At 42.0% G+C, this 16,916-nt stretch overlaps 1 protein-coding gene across 2 annotated transcripts in view; it reads right to left on the bottom strand.

Moving 5' to 3' along the window:
- ZC3H12C (zinc finger CCCH-type containing 12C) overlaps positions 1–9,637 on the bottom strand; it is a 78,128-nt gene extending 68,491 nt beyond the window's left edge. The window contains exon 1 of one of the 2 annotated variants that reach the window (XM_005579561.5): positions 9,344–9,637. In XM_005579561.5, the coding sequence (XP_005579618.3) occupies positions 9,344–9,367 (24 nt within the window). In that variant the 5' untranslated portion in view covers positions 9,368–9,637. Of the gene's footprint in view, positions 1–9,133; positions 9,273–9,343 lie in introns of those variants that run through there. The other variant, XM_045371071.3, reaches the window with a different exon arrangement.
- Positions 9,638–16,916: the final 7,279 nt, after the last annotated feature.

Here is a 16,916-nt window from a genome sequence, read left to right as displayed (position 1 = left end):
TGTTGTCATTTCCACAATGGTTCATGGCATCTTCACCAGTAGATTCCAAAATTAAGAAACCGCTGTCTTTGCTCATCCAGAAGACACAACTCCTCATCTGTTCAAGTTTTATCATGAGATTGCAGCAATTCAGTCACATCTTTAGGCTCCACTTCCAATTCCAGTTCTCTTGCTATCTGTTCCACATTTGCAGTGATTTCCTCCACTGAAGTCTTGAAGCCCTCAAAGTCATCCATGAGGGTTAGAGTCAACTTCTTCCAAACTCCTATTATTGCTGCTATTTTGACCTCTTCTCATGAATCACAAATATTCCTGAAAACATCTAGAATGGTAAATCCTTTCTAGAAGGTTTTCAGTGTATTTTGCCCAGATCCATCAGAGGAATCACTATCTGGCAGCTGTAACCTTAACAAAATATATTTCTTAAATAGTAAGACTTGCAAGTCAAAATTACTCCTTGATCCATGGACTGCCAGAACGGGTATTTTGTTAGTAGGCATGAAAACAACATTAATCTCCTTGTAAATCTCCATCAGAGTTCTTGGTGGTACCCTGTCAATGAATGGTAATATTACATATTTTGAAAGGAATCTTTTTTTCTGAGCAGTAAGTCTCAACAGTGGGCTTAAAATGTTCAGTAAAGCATGCTGTAAACTGATGTAAACTGATCCAAGCTTTATTGTTCCACTCATAGAGCACAGGCATAATAGATTTAATTAATTTAATAGCATTGGGCCAGGCAAGGTGGTTCACGCCTTTAATCCCAGCACTTTGGGATGCCCAGGTGGGTGGATCATGAGGTCAGGAGTTCAAGACCAGCCTGGCCAATATGGTGAAACCCCGTCTCTACTAAAAAAATACAAAAATTAGCTGGACATGGTGGTGCGGGCCTGTAATCCCAGCTGCTCGGGAGGCTGAGGCAGGAGAATTGCTTGAATCCGGGAGGCAGAGGTTGCAGTGAGCCAAGATCACACTACTGCATTCTAGCCTGGGCGACAGAGCAAGGCTCTGTCTCCAAAAAAAAAAAAAAAAAAAAAAAAATAGCATTGATTCCCAAGGGCCTTAGGATTTTCAAAATGGTAGATGAACACTGAACTCAAAGTCACTAGCTGCATTTGTCCCTTAAAGAGTCAGCCTGTCCTTTAGCCTGTCCTTGCAGCCAGGCATTGTCCTCTCCTCTCTAGCTATAAAAGTCTTAGATGGCATTTTCTTCCAATATAACGCTGTTTAGTCTATAGAAAAATCTGTTTAGTGTAGTCACCTTCATCAGTTATCTTGGCTAGATCTGGATAACATGCTGCTTCACCTAACACTCTTGCTTTTTTCCTTAAACTTCATGAACCAGCCTCTGCTAGCTTCAAACTTTTTTTCTGCAGCGTCCTCGCCTCTCTTAGCCTTCATGGAACTAGGGAGAGTTAATGCCTTTCTCTGGAATAGGCTTTGGCTTAAGGGAATGTTGTGGCTGGCTTGATTGTCTGTCCAGACCATCACCAGCAATACAGTGAGAAAGTATAGCTGATATGTTCTCTGTATCAGCAATAAGGTTGTTCCCTTTCTTTTCATTTGTGTGTTCGCTGGAGTAGCACTTTTAATCTCCTCACACTTTTCCTTTGCATTCACAACTTGGCTGTTTGTTGCAAGAGGCCTACCTCTTGGCCTATCCTGGCTTTCACATGCCTTTCTCCCCAAGCTAAATCATTTCCAGCTTTTGAATTAAAGTGAGAGAACCTGAATCTTCCTTTCACTCGAATACGTAGAGGCCATTATAGAGTTATTCACTGGCCTAATTTCAATATTGTTGTGTCTCAGAGAATAGGGGGGCTGAGAAGAGGAAGAAAAACAGGGCAACGGCTGGTCGATGGAGCACTCAGAACACACACAACATTGCTCGATTAAGTTTACTATCTTCTATCAGCACCCCCCACAATTACAATAGTAACATCACGGATTACAGATCATAGATCACCATAACAGATAAAATAATCATGAAAAAGTTTGAAATATTGTGAGAACTACCACGACGTGACCCAGCAACACTAAGGGAGCAAATGCTATTGGAAAAATGGTACAGACAGACTTGCTTGACCTACGGTTGCCACAGACTTTCATTTGTTTAAAAAAAAAAAAAAAAAAAAGCAATGTCTGTGAAGTACAATAAAATGAGGTATGCCTGTACCTCCTTTTGTTTATCATACCCACTACCAGCAGATTCATTTAAAGTACTATATTGCTTTTTGCTGGGCCTGGTGGCTCATGCCTGTAATCCCAGTACGTTGGGAAGTGGAGGTGGGTGATCACTTGAGCCCAGGAGTTCGAGACTGACCTGGGCAACACAGAGAGACCCTGTATCAGGAAAAAAAAAAAAAAAGTAACATATAGCTTTTAATAATAAAAACACATTCATGAAGTATGAACTATGTGCCAAACTCTGTAGAAGAATCAGGATAAAATAATGTGGCTCACAGTGTCCTTGCCCTCAGGGAGCCTAAAGACTACTAACAAGGTAAAAATCCTAGGTACAGTATGGTGTACTATTATTATCATTTTGTACTATCGGTTAATTTTTATGACTAATCTATACACTAGGGAGTATTTTCTCCATTGACAGATGAATAGAAGAGACAGAAAGCAGAAAAGAAACGAAGAAGTGTTAACTATCATCTAATATGCAGGTGTTATGGAAAAAAAGTATTTTGAAAACACAGGGAAGTGAGCAATTACCAATTACTTTTGCCTAGGACTGGGGGATTAGAAAATGCTTGTGATTTTTTTTTTTTTTTTGAGATGGAGTCTTGCTCTGTCACCCAGGCTGGAGTGCAGTGGCACAATCTCGGCTCACTGCAACTTTCACCTCCCGGGTTCAAGCAGTTCTCCTGTCACAGCCTCCTGAGTAGTTGGGATTACAGGCACATGCCAGCACACCCAGTTTATTTTTGTAATTGTGATATGTTTTTACTTAAAAATTCATGTACAAATTCTGTAAAGTATAACTACAGGAATAAAAAAATAATTGGGTGAATATTTACAAAATATTAACCTGAAGTTATTTCTGAGAAGGAGATTTCAGGTGGCTTTTTCTCTGTACTTTGCTTATCTTAACCAGTTTGTACTACCTTCATAATTTAAAATAAAGTAGAAAAGTCAGCATTAAAATGAGATATTAATGCTCATCATCAAACTGTCAAGCACTTTCAAAGTTAATACTTCGTGGCTCAAACATGGGATGAAATCAGTACTCTGACTCTATGTTAATGGTTGCACATATCAATATAACTTTTCTGAAAAGCTTTTTGGCATAAAAAAACCTTAAAGTTTATTCTGTTTTATCACTACTTCTAGGAATCCATCCTAAGAACACAGATGCAGAAAAAGAAATTTCACTGGGCTAGTCAAATAAAGCATTATGATATTAAAATATTGGGAACAAAAATACATGTCTAACTGAAATAGTAGAATGATTAAATAAAACAACACAATGTTAGAAATATTTTTAAGTGTCATGAGAAAATCCTTAGTGTACGTTAAATGAGAGAGCAAAGGTAGGATATCAAGTTCTATAAGTAATATAATTCCAATTATACTGGAAAAAGATGTATCTTTTTAGAACCACACTCCTAAGAAAGATGATTTCATTATTTTGCTTAAATCTCACAACAGTAGACAAATCTATTGACACGTATTAGGTTACACAGACCTTAACACAGTCATGTGTCACTTGACGAAGTTATGTTCTGAGAAGGAATATAAGATGCCTTTCTTCCTTAGGCGATTTCTTCTTTGTGCAAACATCACAGAGTGTACTTACACAAACCTCTAGATGGCTATACAGCCTACTACACTCCTAGGCTATATGGTATAGCCTATGGCCCTAGGCTACCAACCTGTACAGCACATTACTGTACTAAACACTGTAGGACACTGTAACACAGTAAGTCTTTGTGTATCTAAGCATAGAAAAGGTACAGTAAAAATGCAGTCTATAAGATAAAAATGGTACACCTATACAGGGCACTTACCATAATGAAGCTTACAGGACTAGAAGTTGCTGTGGATGAGTCAGTGAGTGAGTGGTGACTGAATGTGAAGGCCTAGGATATTACTGTACATTACTGTAGATTCCATAAACACTCTACACTTAGGCTATACTAAGTTTATCAAAAATATTTTTCTTTCTTCAATAAATTACTCTTACTGTAACTGTTTTACTTTATAAACTTTTTCATTTCTTTAACTTCTGGACTCTTTTGTACTAACACTTAGCTTAAGACAGAAACACATTGTACAGCTATACAAAAATATCTTCTTTCTTTATATCTTTATTTTATAAGCTTTTTTCTATCTAGAAAATTTTTTACTTTTTAAACTTCATTTAAAATGAAGACACAAACACACACAATAGCCTTGGTCTACACAGGGTCAGGATCACCAAGATCACTGCCTTTCACCTCTACATTTTGTCCCACTGGAAGGTCTTCAGGGGTGGTAACAGGCGTGGCACTGTCACCTCCTATGATAATGCCACCTTCTGAAATACCTCCTGATAGACCTGCCTGAAGCTGTTTTACAGTTAACATTTTTTTTCGTATAAATAGAAGGAGTACACTCTAAAATAACAATAAAAAGTATAGTAAATAAATAAACCAGTAACATAATCGTTCATTATCTTTCTACCATCAGTAGCACAGTAGGTTTGTTTACACCAGCATCACCACAAACATATGAGTAATGCCTTGTGCTATGACATCAGGTGATGGCTATGACATCACTAGGTGACAGGAACTTTTCAGCTCTATTATAATCTTACACACCACTGTCATATATGCAGTCTGTTTTTAGCTAAGACATGATTATGCAGTGCATGACTGTATTTGTTTTAACAGGGACTTAGCCTGGCTAAATTAATTGGAACCCTCATTGTGCTATTATTAATTGTAGGAACTCGGGTAAGTTATTTAGCCACATTGTGGTTCGGTATTCTCATCTGAAAAAAGAGGTACTGAAATACCTCTTCATTAAGCAGGTGGTAAGCATTAAATGCATTAATATCATGTAGAGCACTTAGAACAATACTTGGCACAATAAATGTTTCATAGCGTTCTCAAACTTAAACCACAATTCAGTAAACCAAGTGACATCTAAGCTGAGGCCTGAATAAGGTGTGACCCAGGCAAAAGGTGAGGGAAGATAGTGTAAAATGTTCCAGGTAAGCAGGAAGACCGTGGGATTTTCTACTTATTCCATGTCCACCCTTAGAGATGTGATACTTATCTTAAAGGCAGAATGCTTTGAACGTTCAGATATCTGTTTATGAGTTCTGCTTTAGGCTACGTCACTGGGCATAAGAATTATTGTCAGTAATTGTAATGTAAAACCATGTATATTATACTTTAGGGGAAATTAGTTTCCATTTTCCCTTAAGAAAGTAAAACAATCCTGTGATGATGCTAAGAATAATTAAACAGTGAGAAATTTGCCATAATGTTAAATGAGTTATCTCTGGATTATGGGACTACAGGTGTTTTAAAATCTTTATACTTCTCTATATTTTCTAAATTTTCCCACAATAAGCACATTACATTTCTATAGTCTGAGAAAAGAGTTATAAAAATCAATTAAAAATTACTCATTAAAAATGTTTGTTGCTTTTGAAAAGTGCTCCTTTTTGTGAACTACACTGCTGTTACATCATTTGCCACGCTGGGCTGAAACTGTCTTTTGATTTTTCTCTTTAGTGAACCCAAGCAACCTGGCAAAAAGACATGGTCCTTGCCTTCAACTTACCTGGCCAGACAGGATTTCTGTATTGTCCTATTACTATTATACTTTGTAGAGGAAAGCCTTCTCGTCTTACCTATTCACTATGCATCACGTAATTTTCAAATGGTGTATGTCAACAAAACAACACACGTGATGACACACTTTTTAGAGAACAAACTAAAAACAGAATCCTACTGAGGCAGAACTGCACAGTGGTTAAGATCATGGCTTCTAAAGTCAGACTGCCTGGGTCTGAACTCCCTTCTGCAACTTACTAGCTATATGACTTTGGGCAAGTTACTCAAACTCAGTGTCTCAGCTTCCACATCTATAGAATGGGGATAATAGAAGCAATGCATAAAGGTATAGAAGGGTTAAATGAGATAATGCATGTAGACTTAGCATGTTGCCTGGCACATCAGTGTATACACATGACTATTACTATGTCACCTATAAAAACCAAAGCAACAATAGAGAATTGATACCACCACAACACAGATCTGAAAATTATCTTGATGCTATCAGATGCCAAAAATTACTATGGTCAGACATTAATCCTATGACATTTTTAAACAAATCTTGAATCACCAAGAAATTAGAGATCTGAAATAGATCTTTCTTAAAAAAAATCACATTCTTGATTGATCATTTCTCTGAACTATTAATTGAAAAACAGCAGCAGAGATTATAACGTGTTTTGTTGAATCTTCACACGTTTTCGCTTTGTAAAGTCATGAGATTTCATATGCTGCAGACCCATGAGGCATATTAGCACTCAAAACACAAGCAGCTTATTTAGAACATTTGGTAGATTTACAATCAAATCCTGGAATCTCAATATTTTAGGCTTAAATTTGGAATCCTGATTGAATTAATTTTCATTATTCACTGACCATCTTATTTACTTAATATTGCTCTAATAAAAACTCTACTCCAAAATTCTATTTGCCACCTTACCCACTCACTACTCCTGTCATCTGCCCCAAGCATCACATACTGGACCACCCACTCCCTGCTTTCCTGCCAGGGTTCACTGACTCATTTGGAAATGACTCCCAACCAGCTCTACCTACTCAAATCCTCCCTTTGAGGCACTCCCCAGTACCTGAATTTCTCACTTCTTTTTTCACGAAACTTAGTACATTCCACTTAGCATTATGTTCTGTTCATAATCTATCCTTTTAGAGGTTGGGGGCCTTACACAGCAGCTAGAGTGATAAGTAATTATTTGCAGAGGGAACAGAAGCATACCAGTTTCAAATGAGCAATAACTGCAGATTAGTGTTATTCTACATTCCAACAGTAAAAAGATACAAACATTCCCTACTTAATATCTTGTTTGTTTCTTAAAAATGTTATCAAATCAGAATGAAAGAATCCTAAATTAATGTAAAAAAAAAAATGAAACAAACTAAGAAGTTAAAACAGCAACACTTTTACATTTGTGATAGTAATTAAAACTAATGTAGCAACCACTGTGGTCTGCTAGAATGAAGACCTAGTTGTAGAAGGAGAAAAATGTTTTAAAGGTAAAATTTCTATTAACAACTTGGGATCCAATTTTGCAGATGTTGGTAACCCATGAAAACCTAGCTCCAAAGAATCCCATAATATAAAATAGGGTATTTATATATAGTCTGGTCATTAAAACAAAAATTTAGTAAAAGGAAGTGACTAATAAAAACTCCCATCAGTATAGAAACATTCCAAGTTTCTGTTTCCTATTCTTTAATATTTCCCATTACACTAAAATAGTTCCGTTAGACTTCCATTATTAAATAAAGGCTAAAAAACACCAATTTGTTGTTTATTTAAAAGTTCATTTTACTTTGGTTATAATGTTTTAAGTACTTTTATGATGACCAAACACTAGAAGTAGAAACTTGTAAATTACTTTGAAAGTAAAATTGACTCTTTCATGTAAAAATATTAAAAAATTTTGAACTATGGGCACATAGTCAACAGGCCATTCTATTTTTATGGTACCATCAAGTAGACAGATTTAGGTAACTTGAAATAAGCATGCCAAATTGGAAGAAAACAGGTGAACAGGGGGTCAAGTCTGAAATAGGCATCTTCCTGGGCTTATGACACTAAGATTAATTTTACAAATCTTTGATGAAGCTATCATGTAGTCAAACACCAGAGAACACTAAAATTAAGAAACTGCCACTAAAATCAATTGTATATGTGATTAAAGAAATGGAAGTCATACCCTCTAAATCCTAAGTCCATTAAGACAAAGACATTTATAACACACTGTATTTATGACTTCTTGTGATTCTTGAAAAGTCAAAAATTGTGTTTGAGGTTTATCTCTTGTTTTCCGTTTGTAATATGCATTTTAAAAATTGAAAAAACTCAAGCACGTAACAAGTGAAAAACTGAACAACGTTGCCAAATGTCTAAACATAAAATACTTAGCTCCAATTATCTCTGCATCTATTCTAAAATGGTTTAAAACAAGTCTGAATCAATAAGCGCCTGATGGGCCTGGGATACTCCAATACAGTCTTGTCAACCAATAGGAAAACTTTCCCTAAATCTGGATTCGTATTTCATCTCTTTATCACAAAACACCGAGCACAAACCGGGATTGTTAACGGATAACCAAATGGCAAGAACCCCAGACAGAGTAATCAGTACTTGGATGTTAGGGCTGTTTTTAAGGGCTTTAAATGAGACAGCTTAGGGAAGAAAAGCGGGATTCATTTCCCCAAGTTCTATTTGTAACACTTCTTAGTAGGGAGTTAAAAATGTGAACTAGCCGCGCTAAAATGAACGCAGCGTGTAAAAGGGATCTGGACTGGAGCCTGGGGGTGAAGGAGGGACGAGGGGGGAGTGAGGGGCTTTCGCGACGCCCAGCCTGGGGGTGCTGGCGATCTGGATGGAGCGACGGATAGTAAAGCGAATAGCCGGGGCTGGATCTGAGATGCCAAGTGATGCCTCGCCCCACGAGCGCGCGCGAGTCTGAGCCGCGGGGGCAGCGCAGTGTGTCCGTTTCCATCCGCGGCGCCCGAGCCCGCCTCCATGTTCGGGATCTATGCCCCCGGGCGGGCGGACGGGGACCGGTGCCCTAGGCCGCGGGGCCGGGAAGCCCGGCCTCACCTCGCCCGAAATCCCGGCGGGGACGGTGTTGCCCGCGGAGAGGATGCGCCGGGCTTTCCGCTCGGCCCCACCTGAGCGGCGGGAGCTCGGCGACTCGACCTCCGGAGCCCGACCCGCCTGGGCCTGGAGATCACCCGGCGCGGTCGCTGCGGCTCCGGCGCCCTCCACCCGGTGCCCGGGCACGGCCCCGCGGCCCTCCCCACGACCGGCTCCCCCAGGACCGCACTCGCCGCCGTCCGCGCCCCCCACCCGCTTCCCGAGGACAAACCTGGGAGCCGCTACCCGGCATGGCCAGCCCCGCGACGAAGCGGCGAGCGGCCAGCGGGGCCCGCGGAGACAGCGGCCACCTCGGCCCTCCCGCGCCAAGCCGCGCCCGCCCGCGCGCCCTCTCCGCGGGCCGCAGCCCCGGCGCCCCCTCCCCGGGTTGCACAACTCACACCCCCCACGCGCGCGCACTCGAATCTGTTGCTCAACCTACTTGCATTCTCTTCTCCGCAGCCATCACTACATGCCCTGGAGCCGGGGCAGCCCCGGGGCCCTCCGCCAGGCGGCCGCCTCTCGCCTCAGCCCTGGGCTGCCGCGGCCGCCGCTAGGGCGCGGGGCGAGTGCGAGGCTCCCTCATGCCTCCCGCCCGGCCAGCTGGCCGCACGCCGGGGCTCCGGCTCGGGCGCGCCCGAGCGCTCGGCTCGGCCCTGCCCGCCGTCCGTGCCGCTGCTCCGCGGGCGAGAGCGAACCCGGCTCCGCCGCCTCGCTCTGCGCTCCTCGCTCGCTCGCTCGCCCGCCCGCCCGCAGCCACCGCAGCCGCGCCGCTTCCTCCTCCCCTTCCCTCTTTTCCTTCTCCTCCGTCGCCGCCTCTGGAGCCGAGGTTGGCAAACCAGCACCTGCTGCTGGAGAACGCCGAGAACTGAAACAGGAAACCCCGAGCCAAGGGGAAAACCCGGGAGGCGTGGAGAGGGGTGAGGGGAGCTGCTGGAACCTGTCGGGCTCGACCCAACCGCTGGGGCTGCCCGAGGTTCCCGCGCCGCCTCCCCTCGCGCCCATTCCCTGCCCCGGCCCAACCCAGGGGTCCCGACCTCCCCGCGCCGCTCCCCCGGCCTGGTGCAGGACGGCGCCTGTCCGCTCGGCGACACCTTCTCCACCCAGCAATAACACGGATCATGTCCTGGGCAGTCAAGGAGATCGACGGGCCGCCTTCTTAGGGCAGGTTCCCCGTGGTTGTTTACTTATCAATATTCCGTGATGAGGAAAAACCACACCCTGCATTAACAAGGCCAATAAAAGAATTTAAACAAATGACTGTTGGGATTTCACCCAGGGGTAGGACTTCTTTCAGCAAGGAAATTGGCTTTGATGGAAATGGCAATCAAAGTGTCAAAATCGAGCGTGAACCCAAGATCCATCCAGATCTCTTTCAGGAGATCGGAAGGAAACAGCCCTTTGCACAGAGGTGGGCGCCTGAGTCGCAGGCTGAAGAGCACCGGGAGCAGAGAGTCTCTACTTCTGTGAATCATACAACACCCAGCACAAACTAAGTCAGTGTTTCAGAAATGTTCCAATAACCTTATTCACCCACCCTTGGAATCATTACCAGGAGCCTCATGCCTAGCCTTGGGCAGGATGAGTCTGCTTCTGGAGTGAGAAGGAAGGGACACTGAATGGGTTGTGCCCCTACCATGTGCCACTTGCCAAATAGCCTGCTTTAAATCCACTGTCCCATTTGTCACCACAGTCATGTGAGCTGGGTATTAGAAACCCCTTTATCCATCAGAAAATCGAGGTTAGAAAATTTACCTGCAGTTACACAGCTTGAATGTGAAGTATTCAGATCTGCTACATCTAAAGGGCGCATTTGTTTCACTGGACCATGATTCATGCCTTTGATCACACTTTTCACCTTTCATAAAATTAGCTATTGCCTCTGAATTGTTTTCAGTAGGGCATATATATGGTTTAAGCCTGGATCTGTTGCATTTGCTTGGACTGCCCAATGGTATTCATGATGTTTTTTTGGGGTTCAAACGTGATAATTTTCAGTTTAATATTCTCTACCAAATATAGGATTTTACGGCTCAGTTGAGCAGCACAGATGTCCCCATCTTTTTGGTCAGCATCAGTTGCTCTTTATCTGTTGATGATGGGGTCCCAGCTGAGAGTATCCAACTGGCTGGTGCACATGGGCATCCTAATTCTGCCTGTGAGATGAAAGGAGTGTGTCTTACTGAGCTTCTTTTCCACATCAGTAGGCCAGTCGTGAAGCCGATTAAATAAAATTCCAGATAGGCAGGTAGGCTGGCTTCTCTGGTTCTCTGGTTCACACATTTTTTTTTCTTTTAGAGTCTGGCCCAGTCGCCCGGGGTCGAGTACAGTGGGGCGATCTCAGCTCACTGCAACCTCCGCCTCCGGGGTTGAAGTGATTTTCCTGCCTCAGCCTCCCCAGTAGCTGGGATTACAGGTGTGCACCACCACACCTGGCTAGTTTTTGTATTTTTAGTAGAGACAGGTTTTCCGCATATATGTGCCCGGGCTGGTCTCAAACTCCTGGCCTCAAGTGATCCACCTTCCTTGGCCTTCCAAAGTGCTGGGATTACAGGCGTGAGCCACTGCGCCCAGCCAGGTCCACATTTTTTCATACCACCTTGAAGCCCCTTAGGAAGATTGGTAGCCTGCTGTCTGCAGCTGGGTCAGATTTTATTGGCAGGAAAGTAGGGACTGGGAAAGCAGCCCCTTTACATTGTGCCAAAACCTTAGAGGTCTCTGGAGCAGAGTTAGAGGCCCTTAATCTTAGGATCTCTAAGGGACTTAGCAGGGACTTAGAATGAGGCTGTTTGATGGTAAGTGACAGCATCTATGGCATGACTTTAGTGATGCCAGGAAGTTCCCCCATTCCACAGTATTCTGCCCACACAGTCTACCTCTTACCTTGTAAATCCCACGATTGACTCAGTTGAACTCCATTCAATATTGATTAAGGCTGGTTAAAAAGGTAAAAGAGATGAGTTATAATTTTAATAACTAACATTTAATGAATGCTTACCATGTTCCAGATACTATTCTAAGCACTTTGCATGCATTGTCTCATAAAATGCCCACAAAACCCCTGTAAGGAAATACCTACCACTATTTCCATTTCACAGACGAGACAATTAAGACCAAGATTATAGTCAGTAAATAACAGTGCATGGGCTAAAATGCAGTCAGTTTGACTCTAGGAATCAGGACCCATTATGTGAATAAGATACAGTAACTGCCCTTATTACTTTACTATTTATTTGGGGAAATAAAAACACATGAAAAGTTAAAAGAAAACTAAGAAGAGAAGATAATTTATAAGTGTCAAATGTGAATGTAGGTAATAAATGCCATGAGGTATCAGAAGACAGAGGAATCACTTTAGGTTGGGGTGGTTAGGAACACTTACGTAGAAGATGAATCTGCGTTTCAAAAAGGGGAGATTTGAGCTGGATTATGATGAATGAGTAGTATTTTGGTACGTGGAGAGGATAAGGAAGGGCATATTCGTAGAATTGACAACATATACAAAGAGTACCAGGGCAATTTAGGGAACAGGATAACAAAAAGCTGAAAAGGAAAAGTAGGACAAAATTACAGAGATCTGCAAAACTAGCAAGGAATACACTCTCACTCATGCACAGAGTGAGAGCGCAAGAGAGAGAAAGAGAGAGAGAATTTGGCCCCATGTAGTCTATGTACCAGTAGGGAATCTGGAAGGATTTTGGTCAGAAAGTGATGTGGATAATGTCCCATTAGAGGAATACCAATATTATGATGGTCACCGGATGGTTTGGAAAAGGGAGGGAAACAAGTTTGCAGGTTAATATGGGAGAAATGACCTGAAATCACGAAGTGGACAGTGAGGGAGGGAAGAGAAGAAATGGGCTAGTGAGACATTGTGGTATACGAATCATAGAGGCTTTGTGAACGATTGAGTGCACTTGGTGGAGATGGACTTAAGAAAAAGAAGAAGTCTAAAATGACTTCATGGGTGTGAATGTGAAACCTGCAGTATTACTAACGGAAAAAGGGGGCAGTGTATGGGTATAGAAACGACTTTTAAAAATGTTCAGAATAGTTTGGCTTTAGGTGTGTATTTGAGATAACAGCAGGATATGCATGTGGAAATATTTTATGTCCTATCTCAGAAAGGCAGATAGTTCAGTAAATGAGAGTATTCATTATCTACTATTGAGAGCATCAGTATGAAAAGTTAAAATTGTCACTATCATAACAATAACCAGGCATGGCTGTTCATCTTTAATAAACCAGAGTGGAAAGAAAATTTCAAATAAACATAAAATGTTTATATGACTCAGTATTAAATAGGCATTAGGGAATTCCACTCATATTCTGTTTTTACCCCCAAATTATATTTACTTACAGAGAGAGAGAGGGAATGAATATATTGGGAAGAATTTTCATGGGTTCAGGGGATGTTAGGATAATGAAAAGAAACTTAGAGATCATTGCAAAATTGAGGATCAAATTCTGAACATCTGATAGTAGACTTCAAAACAGGCATTAGGCAAATATGGCACTTTAGCTATTATTGATTCTGGATAACTAAATCTTTTTTAGTTACAAAGTTAAGTCTGGACCTTGGATTGCAACTTGGAATTGTACATAATTAAAGAACTCTAGTGGCTGTGGCTTCAGAGTAGGCAAAATCTAGGAATAAACTCACTAGTAGAAAGCAAATGCTTTGGAAAGAGCAGCTAGAGAGAGAATGGTCACAAAGGCAGCAGTCCTACCTTCTAAAATATGGCTCTTAGGTAGACTTCCACACACCTAGATTCACATTTGAGCCTTAAACGGTAGAGTTTCAGATCCTCCTCACATCTCACCTTGGCTGCCTTAGTCCAGAACTTCCAATTACCTTGTCACCTTATCTAAGACCTCCTGGGGCTTCAGATGCTCACCCTCAGGTGGCACACCTCCTGGCAACTGCTTTTAGTTCTATTTAGAGGTTTCCCAGTGGTGTCCTTAGGAGTTTTCTCATTGAAAATGTGTGGACCCCATGGCTACACTTGGTGTTGCAGGAGAGTTCTGTCTCCTGCTTTCATGTCGCACGCCTCTGCCATTTCTGCCAAAACACTTACCTTAGTTGAAGCAATATCAGCAGTCCCCCGGAGGCGCCTTCACCTCTGTCTCTTTGGCCAGCACCTGATTTCCTCTAGTTGAAGAGCTTCACACACATAACCAGGTGACTGTTGTGATGTTTCATTCACAGTTTCTTTTATGTCTTTTAGAGAAGTTCTGGTTAATTCCAACAACCCATGAAGCATTACTACATTACAACCATTTACTAAGCACCTGCTGTGTATAAGACAGACACTGAGGGCTGAAATACATCCTTGCTTATGAGCTTCAGTGACTGGCTAGAGTTCCTTTTTAGTACTGAGTTCTTAGGGAAAGGAAACTAGAGGACACAAGAAGTGTGCTGCTGACCAATCTTAGGGCTTCTTTCTTTTGATGGGTAACTGCAAGATTCCTTACCAACAGCATGACTGTTTTTTCCCCAGTATTTGCAGGAGGCTACCAGAAAGACAGAATTGCAAGGCTGTAAATATGCTAGTGTCATGAAGTCATGTGCTGGATTTTCTACCTGAAACAGATAGTGTGACTGCCCTGCTATAGCCATGTTTGGCCAGTGTAGGAATTTTGAGAACAGTGAACACTTAATACTCAGATGACATTTTTGCCACCCTGACAAGGACCATGCCTGCCATTCCATTGTGGTTCGCCTTGCCCAGAAGTTTTAAAATTTTTCTTTCAACCTGTGATTTCAAGTGTACTACAGCGTCCTCTTCACCTATACAAGCATCTGTTGTTTTAAAAGGAAACTGGTAAGTAGAATTATAAATGTACAAAATTTAGATAGTTAAAAACAGAGTTATAGAATTTGCAGGTTAGAGTACATCTTCTGTTAGAAGACCGTATTGCAGAAATGTTAACTGTAACTTTATTTGCAAAGACAAAAAGTATTAGGATCAGTCTAGATGTCCATTAATAGGGGACTTTAAATAAATTGCAGTATCTCCATACATTGAAATACCATTCACCTGTTAAAGAGAGTGGTGTGGCTTTATATGTGTGGATAAACTTCAAGATACATTGTTTAGTGAAAAGGGAAGGTAAAGACCAATGTCTACTACCATTTGTGTAAAAAAAAACTCTGTGTTTGCTTATATATGCATATAATATCTCTGATGAACACACAAGAAACTGGTAAAGCTGGTTGTCTCTGAGCAGAAGAACTGGATAATTGGGAAGAAAGGGTGGAGAAGAGTCTCACTTTTTACCCTATACCCTTTCATAGCTTTTGAATTTTAAATTGGGCACTTGAATTTGCTATCAAAAATATTTTTTAAAAGGCTGCATTTATTGGTGATGTGTGCTCTGCCCATGCCTTTCTTTTGCATTCTGTGAATAACCAGCCACCATTTTTTTCAAATAGTTACCCAGTCACAAGGAAGAGGAAGTTATAGGAGTCCTGTGAGTTGCACGTGTGGAGGCTGGGGCTTCCCAGGCAAGGGAAAGGTCCCTATGATCATATGAAAGGGGAGATCCCATTATTGCTCAAGGATTCCCAGCCAGCATTAATGGAGTTAGTCATTGTTTTACAACTTAATTGTCAAAGGCTCTAAACTCAGATTCTATGAAGATTTTTGCTGGGAACTGCTTTACCCAAGGGGAATATCCAGGGATGTTCTTGTGGGCAGACACAGGAGGAAGTGCACAGAAGCTGGAGGTATCACAGTGGATCAGCTGTAGGCATGGGGCCGAGGCAGCACGCGTGTTTGTTCATAACACTCATCACCTCGAATTGTATTTGCTTATTTGATGTATTATTGGTCTTCCCACACGAGAATGTAAGCTCCCTGAAGCCAGGAGCTCTGTCTGTCTTGCTGCTTGTGTTGCCCTTAGTTTTTCTGTGCCTGGCATGTGGAAGACACACGGGTTGGCTATGGACAGTGGAAACCCCGATGACTCTCCAACCTGTGGCTGCTTGTTTAAACATTAATTTGTTAGAAGGTAGTAAAAACATGGCTATGGGAACTGGGATTCAGAACTCCAGTCTCTGAAAGATAGGATTCAAATCTCAGAGGAATTGGGGAATTAGAAAAATATTCAAGCATGAGGGAACAAGGAAGGAGCCAACTACCGAACTAGCAGAAGAAGGCAGGGATTCGGTTAAAAAAGAAAAAGACAAGCAACTGACTAGCAAACAAATTAAGACAAAACAATTCTCCAAACAAACAGCAAATAGCACAGCAATAAAATAGGAGCAAAAGCCCATAATTAGGGCTGCAGTTTACAGGAACAGCAGGATTATCAGCAGGGCAGGCTTGCTGCCAAGTCACTGAACCACCAGAGACTTGAGTAATTGGGATGGATCAGGTCACTTGACTTAGGGTCTATATTGTCTTCAGAGTCTAGGATGGGGGCAGGTAAATGAGCTTAGTGACTAAGGACAGAGGCATGGAGGGGAAACAAGCAATCTAGTCCCAGGTACTCACTTTCAACTTTAGAGCGGAAGTCAATGGAAGATATACACTTACAGCTATTTTTGATTGAACACCGAATTCTAGGAAATTTTCAGCCCAAGAATATCCGGAAGGAGTCAGAAATAGGGAATCTAGCCAGAAAGGAGATGTTAAGCACATCTCTATGAGTCCTATAAGCAAGTGCCATTGGCCTTGGTAGGCAGCGATTGAGACCAGAGAGATAAATAGGCTAGAGCCATCCAATAGTTTTTAATGGTTTCGGTGGGTCGCAGATCACATTCAGGGATTTGGTGGAGGTGAGCTCTGACCTTAGAGGAGCGATTTGTCTTCTGCCTTTTCTGTTCTGTGGTCAGTCTAGAGCACAGAGGTTTAACCTTACAGACAAAGGTAAGTCCAGCTATACTTTGGGATACGTTAGAGCCATTCACCTATTCCTATGTCTCATGGTCCTTCATTTTAGTCGAAAGTCTTACTTTATTTGAAACGGTATCAGTAGTCCCCTGAAATGTTTCTCCAGCTCTTCACTGG

Source organism: Macaca fascicularis, chromosome 14 (genome assembly GCF_037993035.2).
Source record: "Macaca fascicularis isolate 582-1 chromosome 14, T2T-MFA8v1.1".
NCBI classification, from domain to species: domain Eukaryota; kingdom Metazoa; phylum Chordata; class Mammalia; order Primates; family Cercopithecidae; genus Macaca; species Macaca fascicularis.
This window is presented reverse-complemented; position numbering and strand designations above follow the sequence as displayed.